This window comes from Cebidichthys violaceus, unplaced genomic scaffold, assembly GCF_023349555.1.
Source record: "Cebidichthys violaceus isolate CVI_PGR_0920_01 unplaced genomic scaffold, fCebVio1.0.p SCAF_11, whole genome shotgun sequence".
Taxonomy (NCBI): domain Eukaryota; kingdom Metazoa; phylum Chordata; class Actinopteri; order Perciformes; family Stichaeidae; genus Cebidichthys; species Cebidichthys violaceus.
Genome location: NW_027176274.1, coordinates 7,498,340 through 7,519,448, shown reverse-complemented (window position 1 = coordinate 7,519,448; position 21,109 = coordinate 7,498,340). Strand labels below are relative to the sequence as shown.

The following is a 21,109-nucleotide window of genomic DNA, read 5'->3' as shown; positions in this document are numbered from 1 at the left end:
AGCTACAGTGGGTTTTGCCATTGTAGCACTGCTGATGATCAAGTGAAGAGTGTTGATTTCGTTCTACCTCTTCAACCGCTTGAACATGTGTCAATCACAACCACTGTAAAATGCAAACTGGATGATCTATTCCTTTAAATCTTTGTAAATCTAGAGACCAACCTTCTCCATTATCCTTCAGTCTTATGAGATTTGTATTGCTTTATTTGAAATAAAAAAAATTCCGGTTCACGTTACCAATGACTCTTAAAGTCATTTCACACTGATTAAAAAAAAAAGCAAGATGGGTCGTATCAAAGAGAATAATGTGTGTTTGATTAAAAGTATCGGTACGGTTTAGTGCACATGTCCCTAGTGTTCCGCTATGACCGGGGGCTATTATAGTCCTATCTTATAGTGTGCATTCACTCTGCTTACCACTCATTAGCTCATTAACACTTACATGATTAAGGCTGAGGAGTTCTGAAAGTTCAGATTGACTGATGACTTTCAAGACTCTGATTAGTTGCTCTCCTCCACTCATCTTCTGTCCTCGGATGACTTGTGTTCTCTTATCTTGTCCTCTCTTCTTTCCCCTTTGTTTTGTCATTTTGTCTCCCCTGTCTCTTCATCCTATCCCCTCTGATCGCCTCTGCTCTCTCACATCTTTGCTTTTCCTCTTACTTCTTTTTTTTCTTTCTGTCTTCACTTTTCTTTTTTACATTTTCTGGTCTATCTCCCATTTCTCTTTTCAACTATTTCACTTCTTTCTCTTCCTATCTCGTTACTTGTCTCTTCTCTGCTCTTGCTTTATAACCCTTTCTTCTTAACTCTTTAATCTTTTCTCTTACCCTTCTACTCCCTCACTGCATCTCCTTTCGATTCTACTTCTCTGTTCTTCACTTGTCCTTTTCCCTGTGAAAATCTTTTCTCTTCCTGCTCTACGTTACTGAGCTCTCCTCTTTTGTTCTCTTCTATTTACATCATATCTTCTTCTGTCTCTCTTCCTTCTTCCTTTTTCTTTTCAGGGGTAACCATGTGGGAGGTGATGACCTTTGGAGGGAAGCCGTACGATGGGATTTCCACCAGAGATATCCCAGACCTGCTCGAGAAAGGAGAGCGTCTTCCTCAGCCTCCCATTTGCACCATCGACGTCTACATGGTCATGGTCAAATGTAAGTAGATGGGTGGGCATAATACTTTAAAGTCCTTACAACATGACATAATCAAATAAAACACCACCATAAACCAGAGCCTCAAAAGATTATAATTTTAAGTCAGTATCTTTCTGGCCTTCTCAACTATTATTTGACATTTTAAGCTACAAAAAGATTTTTATTGAAGCGCCTCTGTCTAGCAGTGTCTTGCACATGATTTCCAGTTTTTGTTTCTATCCACTGCTTCAAACAAGTTAAAAAAAGATAGATTTACAGTTTTAGTTAGTGACTGTGTGGGCGTTTTAGTGAGAGATTGAGTTATTTTCAAAATTCCACAACAGCTTTTTTGTACAAGAGGGTCTCGCTGGTGTCAAAGATGACATTTTTAAAGCTGAAATATTGCTACTCTAATATTATTTTACATTTGATCTTTTCTACTGTCAGTGTTGCCATATTAATGGCGTTGAAAAACCTCTCTGATGGCAACAGTAGTGGGAAATCCTTCAAAAATAACTTTGGTAGGAGATAAATTACAGTAGGAATTATTTTTTCTACCTGGCTCTGACCCCCTACCATTAACATGTTGGCGTCATTGGTTGGTCAGTGCTGTCATGCTGTCAGGCACTGGGGTCACAGGTGGCGTTGTAACCTCTGGCCACTGCTACCAGGACAAAGGCTTGGTGCCAGCGCTACCCTGGCCTTGTCCTGTAGTCTCCAAGCTGCAGCCTCTGACCCTCACTGTCACCTTGGCTCTTACTGACATCCTGAACCTGAGCCAACCTGGCAAGCAGATACATTCCCACAGCAGGAAGAGGTCACGGTCACCTGCCTGTTATCTGCCTTTCTTTTTGGACCAATATACATGCACAGAGCTCATTGACCCAAATACTCAGACGCATGTTGCATCGCGCGCGTATTGTGGAAATGCTCTTCCTGATGTTCGGGAGCTTTACTGGCGTTAAACTAGGTACCGAGATACAAGATAATATTTTTGACATATGCAATTTTTTATAGCTGTATGTGTATACGTGTGTGTAAAGCCACACCTCTCTGTCTTTTGATCTCTTTCTCTTATTTCCCCGGGTACCTAGACAGGCCTTACTCAGGGCCAGATCACATGATTGCTTTGGCATCATACCCATGTGTTCACAGAGAACTTGGCAAAAGAGCACATTACGCCATATGGCCATTCTTGATGAAACAGTATTTATCTTTAGATTGGAAATAAATCATTACAATCAAAAGAATTTCATTAAAAAAAATGTGTGATTGTTCATTATGGATTAAATAATAAACTTGTATATCTTGAAAACTCTTTTGAGACCTTCAGAAGTGGGGATTATATCATCAGTGTCTGATGACAAGTTATCATAAGTCTCATTCTTATCTAACGTGATCTTAAGCGATCTAGAGATACATGTTTTGCTATTACTATTCCTGTAACTCGATTTTTATAAATCAGTAGTAAACATAGCATGACTGGTTTTCAGTAATCTTATGTTCACATGCTTGCAATACTTTGACAAAGTTGGAATGGGTGGTTAGGTTGGGTTGGATTTGGAGGAATACTAATCTAAGCTAGAGGGTGGAGGTTCTGTAGTTGGTGTCTTCTTCATAGTTCTAAATTTTACTCATCAGACCCTTTCATGTTAAATATCATTACAATCCACACTGTAGCCACATGTACTTGAAATTAAATATTTGTGTTATTTCAGCTGCAACACATTCTCACTCCCAACTCGTCAAATATGGCAACTTGGTCGCTGGCCCCTATGCTTCAAACTATGACACTCTACAAACCCATCTAGTGTCAGCTTTGCATGTGTCAATTTCTGATTCTTGCATACATACACTGTCTTTTCAAAATTTTGTGTTCGAAGGAAACAAGTTGTCTTGGTTCAGGCAACAAAACTACTTGGTTGGGTTTAGGAAAAATGTGTGGTTTTGGTTCAAATAAGTGCTTTTGTAATGTAGCTAAGGATGCTACATTACGTACGAGTTAAGTTATGTAACATTGACAACACCGGCCCTCTGCGTGAAAGTCTTGTGTTTTGTTGACCCATCCATCCACCCCTTCCTCCTTCCTACCATGGCTGTATAAGGAGAAGTGGACACAACATTGGAGGCTCTGCCCCTTTTCAGCCCAATTGCATCACGTGACAGACCCTGGAGATGTAATTCCAGTGGTTTGGCCACTGTGTCAAATTGGCTTCAGAGCCCAGCGTGACCTGGGGTCTTGCTTCCTGCGCAGTCTTTATCGCTTTTTATATAGCATCATTTCCCTTCCTCCTTTATTTCTGCAATAACTATAGCCACATAAAGCGTCATAGTTTGACGCATAGGGCATCCGACTAAGCTGCTGTATTTGACAATTTTGGAGTGAGAACAGGCTGGTTATTTTGGGTTCACAACAAAGTCGAATCATTATGAATGTTTTAATGCAAACAGCACAGGAAAGAACAGGGCTTATATATTTGATGGTATACTGAGGCAGAACCCAACATTGAAGAATACAGAAATGCTGTACTTGATCACCACTGACCTGTACACTAGTTACAGCACATTTCCTCCCACATAGGGCCGTTAAATTAACTCTGAGTCAGCAAATTAAATGATCTTAATGGTTGTAGATGAGGCTTGTGCTTACCTCAAAAAATAACATAGTGGGGGAAAACTTTAGCATGTTAAAAGGGTCAAATTTAAAGTCAAGGCTTATTGGCAAAAAATGTAAAACATCCATAGGTTTAAATACCTAAATATATGTATTTAGAACTTCATATTGATCAGAAACTAACACTAACACATTTTTCAGGCTGGATGATTGATGCAGATAGTCGGCCCAAGTTCAAGGAGCTGGCTGCAGAGTTCACTCGGATGGCTCGAGATCCCCAAAGATACTTGGTCATCCAGGTAGGTAAATCTTGGTGACGTACTACAAGATCTGGATTACATGACATGTCTTTTTCTATTTGTCTAAAAACAAGCATAGTTGAGCTATCTTCAAAGTGTTCGAAGTGACAGCCGCCATTTTGCTTGGTTTTGTGTAATTTTTCTATATTTTTCCAATTTATATAGACTTTAGGTAATTATTTGTATATATACACACTATTATTCACTACAAATGACATTGTACTCACCCTATTCCTTTTGGGAGAGTATGGATCACATTACTTGTGTGTTATAGCTAAAAATTATTAAACAAATGCAGTGACGCTAAGCCTATATCATAAGCAAGAGTCAAATAGCAATGACACAAATCTTCCTTTTAATCCTTAATAGAACTCAAGCATTTATGTCTCTTCAAGTCATATTTATCACTTTGCTTTTGCATGTGTGAACTACTTGTTTTATTTTCAAAATAATTTAAAATAAATAAGAATAATAAAATAGGAATGGGGATTATTTAAAATATATATTATTTCAATTAGGATGTGAAAGGCCTTAAAGTTTACACAAATAAAACCGGATTAGTTACATTATTTTTTTAATCCTTGAATACTAATACAAATTACTGAACATGTACATGCTGTGCATCCACACACAACTTTACTCAGGGTGACGACCGCATGAAGTTGCCTAGTCCCAACGACAGCAAGTTCTACCAGAGCCTCCTGGATGAGGAGGAGCTGGAGGACCTGATGGATGCTGAAGAGTACCTGGTGCCTCACTCCTTCAACATTCCACCACTGGCATACACTCCCCGCACACACATGGACTCCAACAAGGTAAGAATCTCCAAACATCTTAATGTATCACTGTAATGATTCCTCCCATTCATTCTGGCCAATAGAAGATGTCTTCCTAAAGCATTATTGTTCTAAAAATTGTAATAACACTGCCACATCCAGGAATTTCACACACCCAACATGCCGGTAGATGGTAGTTAATGGAACATTTCAATACTATCTGCAAAAAGGCTTCTGAAGATATCATTGGCTGATTCAACAGTTCACTAAAGGCCTGTTAATTTCCACAGCTATATCTTTGACTTATTTCTTATACTTGAACCTTCTGGTGGTGGAAGGTTTTAATAACTTAAATCACAGAAAGGATAACATCTACTTTTCAAACAGTCAAAAACAAAATAATGTGAATGGAGAACCAAACATAACAATTAGGACTTCTGTTAGAAACCTCTCTAACAAATGACGCAAGCCTTGTTTTATATGTCCTTGAATCAGCTCGCAGAAACTTGAGTGTCATGTATGCCAACATGGTCCTTCTTCTCTATAGTGTGATGGCCTTGTCAGTTAATGTTTAAACCATCAAAATGAGATTTGATTGGCCTTTAATACAGCAGATATGCTGTGACACACTGATTTCCAATTTCCATTTAAATGGAAGGTTATTATTAAAGGGTAAAAGAAGGGTGACAAGTCCTGCTTAGTTGGTTACCAATAACAAAAACCAGGATGTAGGTCCCAAAATGTTCATGTTACTTTGGTATTGCTAATGTCCAGTCATGTTTTAGGTGATAACTCAGTCCAACGGTTACATATGTGCATATCAGCAATTTTTTTTCACAACTGAACTCGCCCCAGCATAATGAAAGATAATCAAAACAAACTGTGAGTCAATACATACGGTACAGGCTGTCTCTCCTATATACAGTTTTGCATTATTTAATATTCAACTTAATACTTGGTTTGTTTATTTTTCCTTGTAGAATAAGCTAGAATTAAGTTGTTCATCTTTTTTATTTTACATGAACTTTTCCTTACTACGATCTCTTTTGGAGTGTATAGCAGCAGGTTGACTGGCATGTTCTATGATGGAAAAGGAGACAATATGAAGTCAAAGCAGTCATTCAGCTCATTTAGATGCTCTAAAGTGATGTGGGAAAGTGGGAATGAATTTTCTCAGCGTGTATACTACAGGACTCTCCTGTTCAAGCACAAACAATTGAGAACTTAAAATCGTCTCACACAGCTTTCTCAGTTTCACTCTCATCTCCCTCTTTCTTTCTCTGTCTGTTTTCTTTGGTCTTTCTCCATTGTGAAACTATGGTAGTGGCATTCTTCAAAATTGGGGTGTAGAGACAGATTCCCTCTGTTCTTAAACTGTTCAACTGTTCAAATGTTCACCGTCTATCTTTGGACTTAAATCTATCACAAAACCAGTCACACAGCCAGGCAACTCAGCCATTTTGGATTCCAATATCCCCCTGTGTTTGTGTCAGGATAAAAACGCCCTCCGAATGCCAATGAGAGACATGACTCCTTTTCCAACTCTGTTTGCTGCATTTCAGGGAGTGACAGATTATTCATTCGCAAACTATTTGTAAAGATAGCCTCCACTGTTTTTGGTCGTATTTATTTGGGGCTGATACTGAATTAATTTGATTAATTTCATAGGGCTACATTCACCCACATAAATCACGTAGATGATTGTAATGAACTCAATTACTGTAGCTAACTAAATGCAATATTTACATATAAATATAATCTTCACTTGCATGGTTGCACAGCATAACTGAAAGTGCTTTTCCTTGATTCACTCACACACACACACACACACACACACACACACTAACACACACATGGTTAAAAAGTCCTGTATGTGTGAGACCCATCCATCTCCCCTCCTGATCCCCGGAAATGGTCTTTCTCAATAATACTTTTGCACTAGCTCTGACCGTTGCATAGTCATGTGGCTGCATCTAATTTGGGTGTCCAACACGAAAAAGGGTCCTAATTGATTTTCCACTGGCTTTGTTTATGTGCTTAACAACAAAAATAAAATGGAAAATGTGTGTCCCTGTACATGAAACCAATAGATTGTATTTTGCGACTGTTTCACTAACTGCCATGATACTGGGCTGTGTCTCCACACAGCTCTCAATATGGAGACGGCTGAGCTGATAGCTCGCAGCTAATGATGCTAACAGTGAGCTAACAGTGTTTAAATGTGAGGGGGGACCGGAGAGTTAGCGTTACGTTTCCATGAAGACGACGTGGGTTGGGAGGGCGTTATCGGTGGTAACTGTTGTGGGACTGCAGTGGGACTGCAGTGCAGAGCAGCAGCGATTAGCTAGCCAGCGGGGCACAACAATGAGACTCGCATGCACTCGAGGCCGACCCAGCAATGTAAACAAGGCACAGAGCTGCTCGGATTTTAACACACAGAGGGAGCGCTCAGGTAGAATTTATTTCACTATATCTTTACATTGCAAATAGTTGACGCTACCATATCAATGCTCTGAAGCCTGTAGAACCTATGCAGCCTCATGTCTGACAATCTCGGTTCACAATTTGCAAGAAATGGTGACCAAAACACTGTGCGCCACAAGCTCCCTCTGCTTTTTACAGAGGATTATTTGAATGAGACACTTTATTTGAGTCTTTAAAATATGTAAGTGTGATGTTTCACTTTCCCAAGGTTAACCCTGTTTCCACAATTTATTAGTTGAGTTCCATGATGGACTTCATGGCAAAAGATTATAAAGGCTATTAGGATCTAACTCTTCGTACAGGCCTGAGGCACCTCTTTCTTGTGGTATACAGGATGCCAAAAGTCATGGATAATTGCTGCAATCTGATAAATAAATGACTTTAAAAACTGATGATCAGAAGTTTGATTTGAACCTGCACCTTCATCACCGGTCAAGAAATCCATGAACTTAATACCCCTTTGTAATTCTTTCAACTTGCATGTTTAAGGAAACAAAAGTTCAACAGGGGAAAAAGTCAATCTTTTATACCTCATTAGTATCATTACAGACTGCTCAGAGATGCATGCAAAAGAGAGTAGGCGATGGGATGTGAAACAGAAAACGTCTTGTTGGATTCCTGGGATAAAAGATAAATCAGAATAAATCACCCATTGAGGTTCTATAAATTCCCTTTTTGTTATGAGTGTAGACACAAATGCTCACAGCAGGGCTGGGCTGATATGGCTACTTTAAGACTTTGCTGCATGGAGCCTTTTAATTAAAATCCTTTTAATTAAATTGTCCTTGGCAGTCATGCTGCCATATCAATGTTTGGCACTGCTGTCTCCCCTGCCTGTCACATTTAAATGTTACGGATGAACAATGGTTGAAATAACTACTTTTTGGATTTAAAGCACAAATACATTTTAGAATTTACAGTCTGTGTATGGTACTTGTCAAGTTGCATTGTTGTATATTATATTTGTTTTGTATATGTTGTACTTCACTTGTAAGTTAGCTACCTGCTTTAAGGAACCAGAGTATAGACCAAAGACTGAAAAACAGCATTTATTTCCTCACTTGGAGAATAAGTTGAACTTTAATCACACATAGAAAAGAAGAAAGAAACGTTGCTGTAACTCCCCACTTTTGCTTTTTGGGGTTTACTTCAGCTTGGTAAATTGATATTTTTGTAACACCCCAGTTCTCTCTATACTTACTTAACCCTCTCCCTCGTCTCCTTCTACCAGAACCAGTATGGTTACGAGGACCCCAGTTTCAGCATGGAGGATATGCTGACCAACCTCCCCAGAGTGGTCTCTGTTCCACCTGTGTCTGGAGTCTGCCTCCCACCACAGGATCTGTCCTCGGGTGGGCAGATTGCTGGTGGATTTGGCCGTGGCAACCAGGACGACCCTCGCTGCAATGGAACGCTGAGGAAGCAGGCCTCCCCGAGGTCACGTACCCTTGTACCTGGTTCAGCTCTCGCTGCAGGACAAGGTAAAGCAAAGTGTTTTCTAAAAGTTGGAGAAACTGAGGAGAATAGCAATCTCTTCACGACGTGTGTGTGTGTGTGTGTGTGTGTGTGTGTGTGTGTGTGTGTGTGTGTGTGTGTGTGTGTGTGTGTGTGTGTGTGGGGGGGGGGGGGGTCTCCTTAATCAAACCAGCAGGTGAGCAGAAGACAGAGACAGTGTGAGACTAATAGATATTGTAAGAGTAACAGGGACTATAAAACTACATCAGTTCAATTAGCTTTGAAAAATGTTTTTCACACATTAAATGGATAGCTTAGAGTTTGAATGCATTGTGCATTAATGACATTTGACTAAAGTTTGCATGTTGAATCTTCAGGTAGTCTTATTGACTATGTTTACATCTGCACAATTTTGCACAAGTAAAAGCAATATCTGATTAAACCTTTGGGATTATTTTACCATCTCTTAATTATATTTCTCTTTACAAAAGTGAAGTACTCACTTAACTTTTTTTGCGTTTTCCAAGCCACTATCATCACATTTTTAACAGATTTTTTGAAAATAAGAAACTGAGATACAGAGGTTTCAGCTAGACAAGTCAGGGCACCAATCGTTCTTTTTTCTCAGCATAATTGAATTAAATTGATTGATTGCTTTTATGCTTTCTTAAATCAAAAACATGTATAATGGACCCAGTGGTACTGGATTTTTTTTATAAACTTGTACCAACAAACTCCATAAACTAAAAAATAATCTAAGAATATTTAGATGTTTTTATTGACTTATGTTGCATTACCAGGTCATTTTAACACATATATTACATGGAGACAATTTAACCAAACATGCCAATTAAACCTAAATTGTATTATTAATTTATAGATTATATCTACACCATAGTTATTTTCCACAGTTTCTTTAATTAATTCAAATAGAGAGTGAAAGAAATTGGTATTACCATTTCAAAATGCTCATAAACATAAACCATAATTTCTGCAATAACTCATTAATGAAAACCACCTTCAAGCAAGCAGACAGGCTCTCTCTCTTCTTTGACTGAACCTATCTACTGTTTCCTTATTGGTATCATACTGTGATGATGGATCACTAACCAGCAGAGGATCTGTGAGATGAGCACAAAAGGCGGAACTGAACCACATATTACAACCTCTCAGGCAACAGGAGGGAAGCAGCAGCAGTAGAAGCTTCTAGTTCTTTTGAACAACAAGATTTTTTGGGCCCATTTATGCCTCCTTTTCAGATTTGTTTGTGGGGAAAATGAGAAATGAAGCCGCAATGGACCAATTTACAACATTCAGAGCATTGATATTGTAGTAAACTACTATTTGCGATATAGGGTAATGTCTGCAATTTTTCCACCCTCTGGTTTCCCATCAGGTAAACACTGTTATTAGCACATTTGCCGTGGTTTTTACTGTTAGCACCGTTAGCTACAAGCCGTCGGCTCAGACGTCGGCCATGTTCATGAGATAAAAGGGAATCTTCTCAGTATACATTAATTGAAAGATGCTGGTGGTATGAGTGTGCCATACATGGTGATCGCTCTTTTCAAGCACTGATAGTGATCTATCTATTGGCGACAAACGAATAACGAAAATAAAATCCATCTCAAGCCACTAAAACCCCGAAATCTCCATGAAAAATGCAGAAGTGCTTGACATTAGCCATAACCCAGAGAGATTAGTCACATAAAAAAATAGTTAACACTACACAAGAATATGCATGACGCTTATTTATTGAAGAATAACTTGCATTTAAAGGATAACGCAGATAGATACCACAAATCAAAATATAAGATCCTTTTTTTCATAGAGATGCAGTTTTTTAAAGTATCATATTTTGAATTCCTTTCTTTCATCCTTCCCGCATTTTTGCTTCCCAAGGTGGAGGGGAGGACAGCACTGGACAGCGTTACAGTGCCGATCCCACTGTTCTTTTAGCAGAACGAGGTGCAAAAGGAGACAAGGACCAGGATGGCTACATGACTGCCATGAGAGACAAGAACAACTCAGGTTACATTGAAAGTTTTGAGAACTCTTGCAGACTGTTGTATGCATGTATATGACTTTTAGTGTCTACAATAGCAACAGTTTTAAAAGAGATGAAAAGATGTTAGCTAATCTTATGATCCCCTTTTATTCCTAGACTATCTCAACCCAGTAGAGGAAAACCCCTTCGTCACACGTCGTAGGAATGGCGACGCCCATGCAGTGATGGATGGAGCGGGTTGCCACACCCTGCACATGGCTGGAGCTGCCGCTCCCCCCAATAGCCAATCCACCCACGGGGAGGATGAGTATATCAACGAGCCACTGTACCTGAATACCTTCCTTAACCCTGGAGACAAGAACGGATTGGCTGGAGCAATCTCCATCTCTGGCCCTGGGTCCTCTGCTGCCCAATCCGTATCGCAGACAGTCAACCCATCAACATCAAGCCACACGGTCTCCTCCACTGGATACGTAGTTCCCCCTGGCCACCTCCCTCACCCATCGTATCCATCACATACCATGCATTCGGGGCATTCAGGACACGCTTTGCACTCAGGCATCACCAGTGGCACAATCATGTTCGATAAGAAGGGCAAGAAGGCTACTTTTGACAATCCTGAATACTGGCAACACAGTCTACCCCCGAAGTCCTCACTGCACAACCCTGAGTACCTGCAGGACTGCAGCACACGCTTCTTCTATCGGCAGAATGGACGCATTCGCCCTGCTGTGGCCGAAAACCAGGAGTACTTGTCCGAGGCTGCTATGAAAGCCGGCAATGTGTTGCCACCCCCTCCTTACAGACAAAGGAACACTGTAGTGTAGTGACCAACCTGTAGCACAATGGAGGGATGAATAGACAGAAAGGGGGAATGATGAATGGTTGTTAAACAGTCCTCTCGTTTTCATGCAGTACTTCTCAACCTGGGGTCTCCTTGCACTCTCCCTGAACACATCTCTCTGTTATGTCTGATTGCAAGTCTTTTAGTCTTATTCTAAGGTTCTGCCTTTTCTTGAAAGGATTACAATAACAGTCACTGACAGCCTCACTTGACGATAAAACCATCACTTTTAGCTCCTGTTTTGGCCGTAAAAGCAAGTAGACACTCTTTGTGGTAGGTTCTATTCTGCAGCACACTGTCCTGCCATGTTAAGTATCAGAACAGCACCAAAACAACACAATAAAAGAAGTGAGATGTTTAATCAGAGAAAGAACTCAGAGGAGAAATAAACTAAGGTTAGCCCAAAGAGAGGATTATCGCCATGACCTTACATCGTTTTCTTTATACACCCATCAATTAAAGTCCTTTCAGCACATTACCACTGAGATAAATGTACCATTGCTTGTGTGCAATTACATGGCACATGCACATGAAGTTGTGTCGTGACTTACCAGCAAACCCGCAGTCATGCTGAAGATCCCAGATGTGGCTTGCATGCTTGCCCACACGTTTCCTTTACTTTTACATGTTGCTGCACTAGTAATGGATTTCAAACATTTATTACACACAGCTCATATCATACCTAAAACATGTTAACATGCCTGCAGCCTTAACACACCAATAACATCCATGCATTAATTCATGAGTAAATACACGCACAGCAGCGACAGATAAGCTTGCTGCCTCTCAATTGACCTTGTGCTGGCGGACTGTGTGTGTGCGGATAATGGCAGTCAGTGTTGCAGTACAGAGAAAGGAAAGGAAATGTCACTGCAGTTTTATGGAAAGCTGTGATATCAGCAAGTACCTGGTGGAAAGCATTGGCCAGATTATTGGCCTGTCTAGGGTGGGAATTAAAAGGTTGATCACTCAGAAGATGATCCTTAACTCCCCACGTCCTTCTTGCTCCACTTTCATCTACAACAATCTGCTCCGAAGAGCCAGAAAATCATCCACTTCAATATTACCTTCATAAGATCATTGTAACCAGCATCTTGACTGACATAACCAATGGTAACTGCAGTACAAGGAATAATGTTTCAATGGAACTGGTGCTTGTGAATGGACAGATATTTTAACAGTGGGAGAAGTATGGCGATGGTGTACATAAAGGGAAAAATATACAGTTTTTGAATCTGGATCAGAATTTTTTTTTTTTTTATGCATCAGGGATCTGTTTTCTTTGTCACCTTGTCTTACACTAATTCTTACGCAAACAGCACAGACACTGGGCCACGAAAGAGCACTGTGGTTGTGGCAAAAAGGCTAACCCTCCAGAGCTGTAAATAAGCAAATTACATGTCAATTACCAGACAGATACAAAGCCAGAAAAAGGCTCTGCGAACCGAGCTGTGACTGCAAGTACATCAAAAGACGAGGATAAACGATTTTTTTTGCCTCTCTCTGTGTCCATACTATTGTATGTCCTGAAAGCAGAAAATTAACGTTGACCACGTAGTCACGACTCCAGGGCCTCGCTCTGTCTCTTAGCGTGAAGGTGGAACAGGAGGAGAGACTGTCAAAACTGTCAAAGGCGGCCTCTTCCAGATTTTTACCATGAAACAATATGATTAAATGGAACACTTTCTTTTCTATTGGTATTTGACATTGATGGTGAGACATTACAAGTTATCACTGAATTCACTGATGGCTAGCTTTCTGTACTCATACAATACTGCCAGATGCCACAGTAAACTCTGATGGAGACCACTAGCATCTGTCGTCAAATGACTTTGAAGCCTAATTCAGGATGGGGTTGATCATTTAATAGCACTTAATGCTCTTACACAGCCAAATGACTTTGCTGTTATTCTAACTCTAAGCGGCAATTCTGTCTTTTTATCTTTTCATCATGTTCCAACTATAATTTACAGTGAGACGCTGAGGCCTCATGTTATCTGTTTCATCAGGCATTTTAAGAACAAAGGAGCATCCCCACTCTAAACAACATCAACAGTAGTTGGGTTTGGAGATACAGAACGATAGACAACGGGGATAGAAATTTGTCAATTTTTCGATACCCTTTCTACGCAGGTAGCTATCCCCTTGGTATCTCTAATTTTACTACACGATTGCAGGCAGATTTACAGGATTTTTGTATCAATGTGATGAAATACCTTGATTGTTAAGGTTGTGGTTAAGGTAATTAATTTACTGGAATGAAGGGGTATTCCAGTGATTTAGCACTGCACTTTCTTACAGTTTGGGGACTCAAAAAGATAATGTTTGGGGACTCAAAAGAGACCAAAATTTAAGGAGCAAAGGACAAGACTCTTAGTCTCTACTATGGGTTAAGCTCCAAAAAAAGAAAGTCCAACAATTTCCATAATGCAGCTCAATCAAACTCATCGCAGCTCAATTCATTCAACGCTTTTTATCTCCTAATCCCCACACCTCCAGTTTGAAATGTAGGCTTTTTGTGAAAAATGTCTCTAGCCCAAGCAGAGATAACCCGAATGACATTGGTGACAGACCAGGGTTATTTTCTTAGACTTTGGAAAGACCTCTTCAGAGCCACAGAAGACATTATACAGCTGTTTTTATTCACAAGCTGAGTAGTTCAGTGGTGACCGGCAAACTGAACTTCCTGTAGTAAATTGCTGGAGTATCCCTTTAACCAAAAACATTTCAATCTATATTCAGTTTCTCATTTGAATTTCCAGAAAATGTACTATAATATGATATATAGTGGCAGTTAATAATAATCTACACATACCCTGATTTGAGACTCTTTTTTTTTGTCAATATCGCCCACCCTGAGTAATTGGTGATAATATTATGAATTAGGAGACCGACTAATGCCTGTGCATGTCTCACTGCTGACATACCAATACACAACCACTGTTACGCAACCTTGTGCCTCTACACTGAAAATACCAGGCAGAGGGAAGGTTCAGACGAGCAGTGTTGATGATTTACTTTCCAAAACACAGATGTCACCCTGGCACAGTGTTTTCTTCCCCTCTCAGGTTTTATGAGGAACAATAATCATCCAGTTGAGCTCCAGCTGAGGCACAAGTTGCCCCATCATAAAGAAATTCAGATATCAAACCTAGATTGATTAGTGTCATCACAGTAGACACACTCCTGAAATGTGCAACTCAACAGAAATGTGAACGGGTGGAGACGGCCTGGGTTTAAATGTTCAGTCTTGAAGTGTTAAGTATTATTGACATTGCTCTGCTGCTAACTTTCGTCAGCTACATTAGATCTGTTCTGTCACACTATTTCAGATCTTCATTGATATGCTGATTCCTACTGAGTTTTAGCTCACACTTTCAGTATGTATACTGTCTTTGTTTAAATGTGTGCAAGCGTCCATTATGTTTTTAGAGTTAAAGTCAGTTATGTCTGTCTATTTTTACCATCACCCATAAGGTAATAGTTGAAGTGCTTATAGTCTGCTGTGTGGCCGTGTGTTTAAGTGCAATGACAGCAGATGAGAGTCACCCAAAGGCTTCGTAATGGATCTCTATGGAAAAATAAAGCCAATCTTCTGGAGGAGAAAACCTGCTGGGGCTCTTAGCCAGCGAGCATCGCAAGGGGCTTTTAGCTTTTTGAATGCTAATTCATCCACTTTCCCTTGTTGTTCTGTGGGGAAATCATGTTACCCAACATCTCACCCAGTGCACCAGCTAAGAAACCGTGAATGACAGGCAATAGGTTGTAATCTTGCAGTGGGGTTAAAACTAAGGTATTAGCATTCCAGAAATGTTACCCGACCAATGCATCAGTGTTACAAAAGCTAGCAGGGGAGAAGGTGCAAGTGCACTGTAACTGGCAGACGAGACCAGAGTAGATTGCCATTCTTTCTTTCTCCTCAGAGGTGACTGTAGAATTGTATGTAGCAAACACTGTTCTGCAGCCAGAGCAGAATGTTGAATGAATACAAACCAAGACTAATACAATCTGGAAAGAAAAAGTGAGTGTGGTCAGATGTTGACATGAGTCATGGTTTCATGTGAAAATATATTACTTTATATGTCAAGGTGAGCGTTATAGGTACAGTGGTCATTTATTAAAGGAGCACAATGGGCCCTTTTCACAGCAGCCATTTTGACAGGTCATAGCAGGGCAAACACAGGTGTGATTGATCAAATTAATTATGGTCGCAATCTATTTAGTGTCACAGCCATTCCAGTGAGCCAGCATGCACAAAACCAGGAACCTGGCCAACCTAAATGGAACTGGACCACAATTAATATTAATATGTATATCCTGTGTTTACCCTGCCATTACATGGTTGTGTTAAAAAGGACCTATAATTCCCTCTCAATACTGGCTACTCAAATGGTAAACTGGCCTTATAGTGACAGTTATATTTATTTTGTGCATCTACTTTTATTTTGGGGTTTGATGTAATTTTAACAAATGCTATATATGAGTATTGTAAATTATGTTGTTTTTATTTCTTTTCGGGGAGTCTAGCTAGCTACTAGCTATGTCCCAACTCAAGGGCTGTATGTTTGCCCTTCAGAAGAACTGAAGTCAAGGCTTAATCTGCACATCATTGCCAAACGAGACTAGATTTAAAAAGACCAAAACAAAAGTTGTGTTCAGTTGCACCTCGTCAACCCATTTTGCTTCTGCAAGTTTTGTACTAAGCATTGCCCTCACACGGCCTATGACATTTAAATACCAATGGTTAAGTGGGGAAGGTTTCATGATTCCTGACTGGACAGTATGATTTGATATTTCACCTCAACATATGACGAACAAGTGGCAGGTTAGACTAGGTTAATAGTGGCAATTTGCAAGTAGTTTCTATTTATAACCCCTTGATGACAAGGCTGCAAACATGAACAACAAATGGAGTTCATAACTTCCATTATTTAGACCATGCAGTGTTTTTTTAATTGGTTCAGTTCATGTGATATGATTTATATCTGATAAATATGAACTTTTACAAGCTTTACAAGTTGCCGTGGTTTGCCTGACCACTCTGGTTAAAACTGGTGCACAATCGACTGTGGGATTTTGAGGACTGCAAATGTTAAACCAGTCGTGTCCTCCAAAGCAAAGGCAAGTTCATATTTAGTCCCATTTTGTGGGGCCTTTGAAATGGGACAGCCCTTTTTGGACCTTTAAGATGTATCTGGCCCAGAAATGAGGACTAAGGAGGGTCCAGCCCCTGAACTGGGACACGGTTATTGTATTTATAGATTGTGCTCTATTTCACTTTTGTATGCTTTGATTATTCATATCATGAGGACCTTTTTCACAGCATTGGAAAAATCATTCCACCTGTGGTCTAGATGGACTTGCTGTATTGGATAAATACGTGTTACATTTCAGAGAACTTCACTATTAATAACTCAAGTAGAACTAGTTTTGGTCAATGCATCCTCAAGCAAACACATTTTTTAAAGGGAAACCATAAGGCAGCAGACAAACACATGTTCTACTGTTGTAATAGAATGAAACTGTGTATGGTTGTCATACTCTGATTTTACCCTGAATCATATGCATAAATTTTACCATGCCATAAAAACTGGCATAGATGACTAGAGGTTGAGTAAGCACAGTTTACAATGTATTGAATTGATGGTAGAACTGTAATCAAAAGACAAAGACGTTCAGATAATGGGTCATCCGACAGTTTTACCATTGTTAGAAAAATAGCAAATTAAATAAAGGTGAATAGTATTTTTATGGGTAGGTAAAAGGTGGCCAGGTACATCTGTAAATAGGAGAGTGATGCTTCTTTTTCCAGCTGAAGATATTTTTTTGGTTTGTTTTTATTTCTCTTTGCATCATTGCAATCTTAGTGCTCTACTGTACCTTTATTCATTTCTTTGGGGAATATCTTTGTCTGTCTCTGTATGTATATAAATATGTATATATTCAGCATATATACAGTCTATATATATGTATGTATATATATATATATATATGTGTATGTATATATATATATATATATATATGTGTGTATGTATATATATATATATATATATATATATATATATATATATATATATATATATATGTTGTACAATTTGAAGAAATAACTCTGATTTTAAAAACGTGCAGGGTCTCTTGTCACCCTGCCTTATCAGTTCCCCTGTGATTGTGAGATTGTGTTTTCAGCACAATTTAGTGATTTTGTGTTTTGACCTCTGCTCTTGCGCACTTTGTAGGAGTTATTTGTTATTTTCTGGGTGTAATATACCTCCCCTACCCTCCACATTTCTCTCAGTATTATCCATCTCTTGAGATTTTTTTTAAAGATTTTGTACACTCTTAAAATGCTGTTGCAATACTAATGAATATTCAATATTTCATCCCCTTTTCTTACAGCCTTTCTTAACCAATGTTATTAATCCACCAGTGTCACTTTACACCCTGTGTTTTAAGGACCTATACTATATTTCCTTGAGTAGTTTGAATAGTTTCCATTTGCACTGAGCTCAGTCATTGTTTACTTTCAGATGATATTCAGCTCTTCATCCATTTGGGGCAATACTGATTGAATGGTGTAGCAATATCATGTTACAATCCCCAGAGTGATTTAATGGTGTTTGAGAGACGAAGTGCAAGACAGTTTGCATGGGTTGGATTGCTCGTATGAATTACTGATATTTGCTTGTACAGAGGTTTGTACGTTAACTTTTTTTGGCCTCATCACTCTTTTCCAGAAGCCACAGTTTAACAGGACATTGGTATTTCCATTTCATAGGATCTTTACTGACTTTTTGGGAGTTTGGCCCATTTGTCACCTTACCTAATATCTGATGTGGGGACTGGCACCAAAATCATCATGTTGAACTATTTTCTTTGTGGCTCGTGATCAAACAGTTCGTCACAATACTGATGTCAAGTGTTGCTGATGCTCATTAACTGAGGCTGAATGGTTTGTTAAATTTACAATCTAAACCTATCAGGGTTTTATGGATGCTCAATTTGAATACACTGTCAATTGTAATTGATATTTCAATTGTAGAAGACTCATGCACAACCTGTGTTGTTTGTAAACTAAAGGTTTTGTGCTGTTTTCTGATAATGCTGTAAACTTTACTGAAGACGAATACTACAGTTTTGATTTCAAAAGGTAAGATTTTAACCAGCATCATCTTTTGATTATTTTCCGTCATCATTTTTGTATATTGCTTCTCCCCTACAGAATACTATAGGCCCACTGTACAGTTACCATTGGAAAGTTTATGGGCATTTGCACGGATGATTTCGGCACCAATCCTGTTATTTACAATATACAGCATATACATTTGGTAAAGTGGTCAGTTTGGCAAGCTTGTCAAAAGTCAGTGTGTTTGTTTAAAAGTACATTAAAGTTTGTTAGGAGGAATATTCTATCGTAAAATTATCATAAATTATTATTGCTTTGTATCAGAATTACTAAAAACTAAGTTTTATAGACCATACCTTGTCACATATTGCCATTTTTAAAAGATTCTCTTAACTGGTTATTTGACACATTTCCCAAGCTAGAACATTTAAATACGTGCTCCCTCTGTTTTGTTACATGAATCTGTCAAAACTATATTTTTAATTCAATATGAATAAAGATCAGTCAATATTTAAAGTTGGATTGTGCTCATTTTCTAGTGTTGTGTTATTATGAAGTGGTAAAACTAACAACATTGGGGTATGCCCCAAAGGTAACCCCTATGAAATTGAAAACCCCAAGTAGATTTGGACACTGGAACCCAAGGGATTCTACTGGGGTATACACTTGAGGCATACCTCAATTGGACCGCAATAGAGATACAACTTGTCTGCATTTCACAAGGGCTTCTGATATCGGCAATGATGATAAATGAACTGCATTTATATTTTTATAGTCATTTATAGTTTTAGCGACCATTCAAAGCATTTTGCCTCACAAGCCAGCATTCACCCATTCACACATGGAGCGATAAACATTCACACACACACACACACACACACACACACACACACACACACTCACACCAGCAGGAGTAATTTGCCAATTTGGGGTTCAGTATCTTGCCTAAGGACACTTTGACTTGTAGACTCAAGGGGCCAGGTATCAAACTACCAACTTTCTAATTAGTGTGACCTCAATCATTGTCAATCACATTATGGAATAAGGACCCATCATCAAATTGTCCACTTAAATACTTGTAGTTTTGCAGGAATAGCAGATGTGGGAAGTTTCGAGTGCCTATAAATCATTCACTATTTCTTCTAAGTGTGGTTGGCTTCAGTTTGGCCATCTGTCTTAATAATACTCTCAATGGGATCCAGTGCTACTTCCAATTCAGCTCTTATAGTTTTGAGGGCCCTTTACACCTCCTTACTTCAAATGTCAGCCTGTTCTTGAGTAGTTCAGCCAGACACATGGGAGTGTTGTGTAGCCTCTAGTCACAGCATGATATCTTCATTCTGCCCAGATGAGTCAGGGCTGCAGACATTGCTCTCCATTCAGCAGATTATGCCTTTCAGTTAGAAAGAGCAAGGAGTCAGACTGTACAGTAGCTCCACTCCCACCACCACAACCTCTATTTTTCAGCCAATTTTCTTACACATTAAAAGCTACTCACACAGACAAACTTGTACACTTGCCGAATAATCACACAGGAGCACCAATAATAAAGTGTCATTACTCCTGACACTTGCCTGTGCATGATAGATGCGTCTCTTTTCCAGCTGATGACATTTTATGGCATTATCATAGGAAATCCAATAACGAGATCGGCATCTTGGAGCCGTTGCCCCATGCAAAGTCAAATCACTTGCCTTAAGATGGTAATAGAGTGTGATCGAAACAATCTGTCACTGCCTCTAGTCTTACTCTCACACGCCAGCCCCCTTTGACAAAGTGTATAGATTTTTTACCTGATATGAGGGATGATCGGCACAGTTGAATGTAAATGAGCTTAAATGTCTTTAGGTGAATCGATTGACTGACGCTTCTCTACAAATAAAAGTGAAGGCTGTATTTGACAGTGCATCAATCTTTACCACATCTCCTCTACAGCACAACAAAACACTATAACTGTCTACATGTTTCCATGTCAGAATCAGAACCATTTATTGCCAAGAAAGTTTTCACCTACAAGGAATTTGTCATGGCGGACTGTGTGTGCAACTATTTTAATATGTGCTGATATAAACAAAGACAGAGGTTTTAGAATGGGCTGCGAGACAAAACTGTAGTTTTGCTTGCTCCAGCAAGAAGTCCTTTTTCTCCAAAGAATGCCATTTGGTGTCATCCTCACACTGCTCTCTCCTGCTACAGATTTTGCTGTCTAATCCCAGGTTAGTGATCCAACTGTCACAGCAACAAAGCCGCACAACCTTCAAGGCAGACGAGACACGCTGTGGATGTTTCCTCAGAGCAGATGGTTACTTGTGCAGCGTATTTCGACAATCGCACACTATCAACTGATGCAGTCACACTGTAATGTTAGGATTT

The 21,109-nt window shown here is 39.3% G+C and overlaps 1 protein-coding gene across 1 annotated transcript in view; it reads left to right on the top strand.

Annotated features, from left to right (window-relative positions):
• LOC137889938 (receptor tyrosine-protein kinase erbB-4-like) overlaps positions 1-16,097 on the top strand; it is a 286,634-nt gene extending 270,537 nt beyond the window's left edge. The window contains exons 22-27 of the mRNA XM_068733985.1: positions 1,008-1,154; positions 3,949-4,046; positions 4,691-4,861; positions 8,538-8,787; positions 10,664-10,792; positions 10,926-16,097. Of these exons, the coding sequence (XP_068590086.1) occupies positions 1,008-1,154; positions 3,949-4,046; positions 4,691-4,861; positions 8,538-8,787; positions 10,664-10,792; positions 10,926-11,596 (1,466 nt within the window). The 3' untranslated portion in view covers positions 11,597-16,097. The remainder of the gene's footprint in view (positions 1-1,007; positions 1,155-3,948; positions 4,047-4,690; positions 4,862-8,537; positions 8,788-10,663; positions 10,793-10,925) is intronic.
• The last annotated feature ends 5,012 nt before the right edge of the window (positions 16,098-21,109 follow it).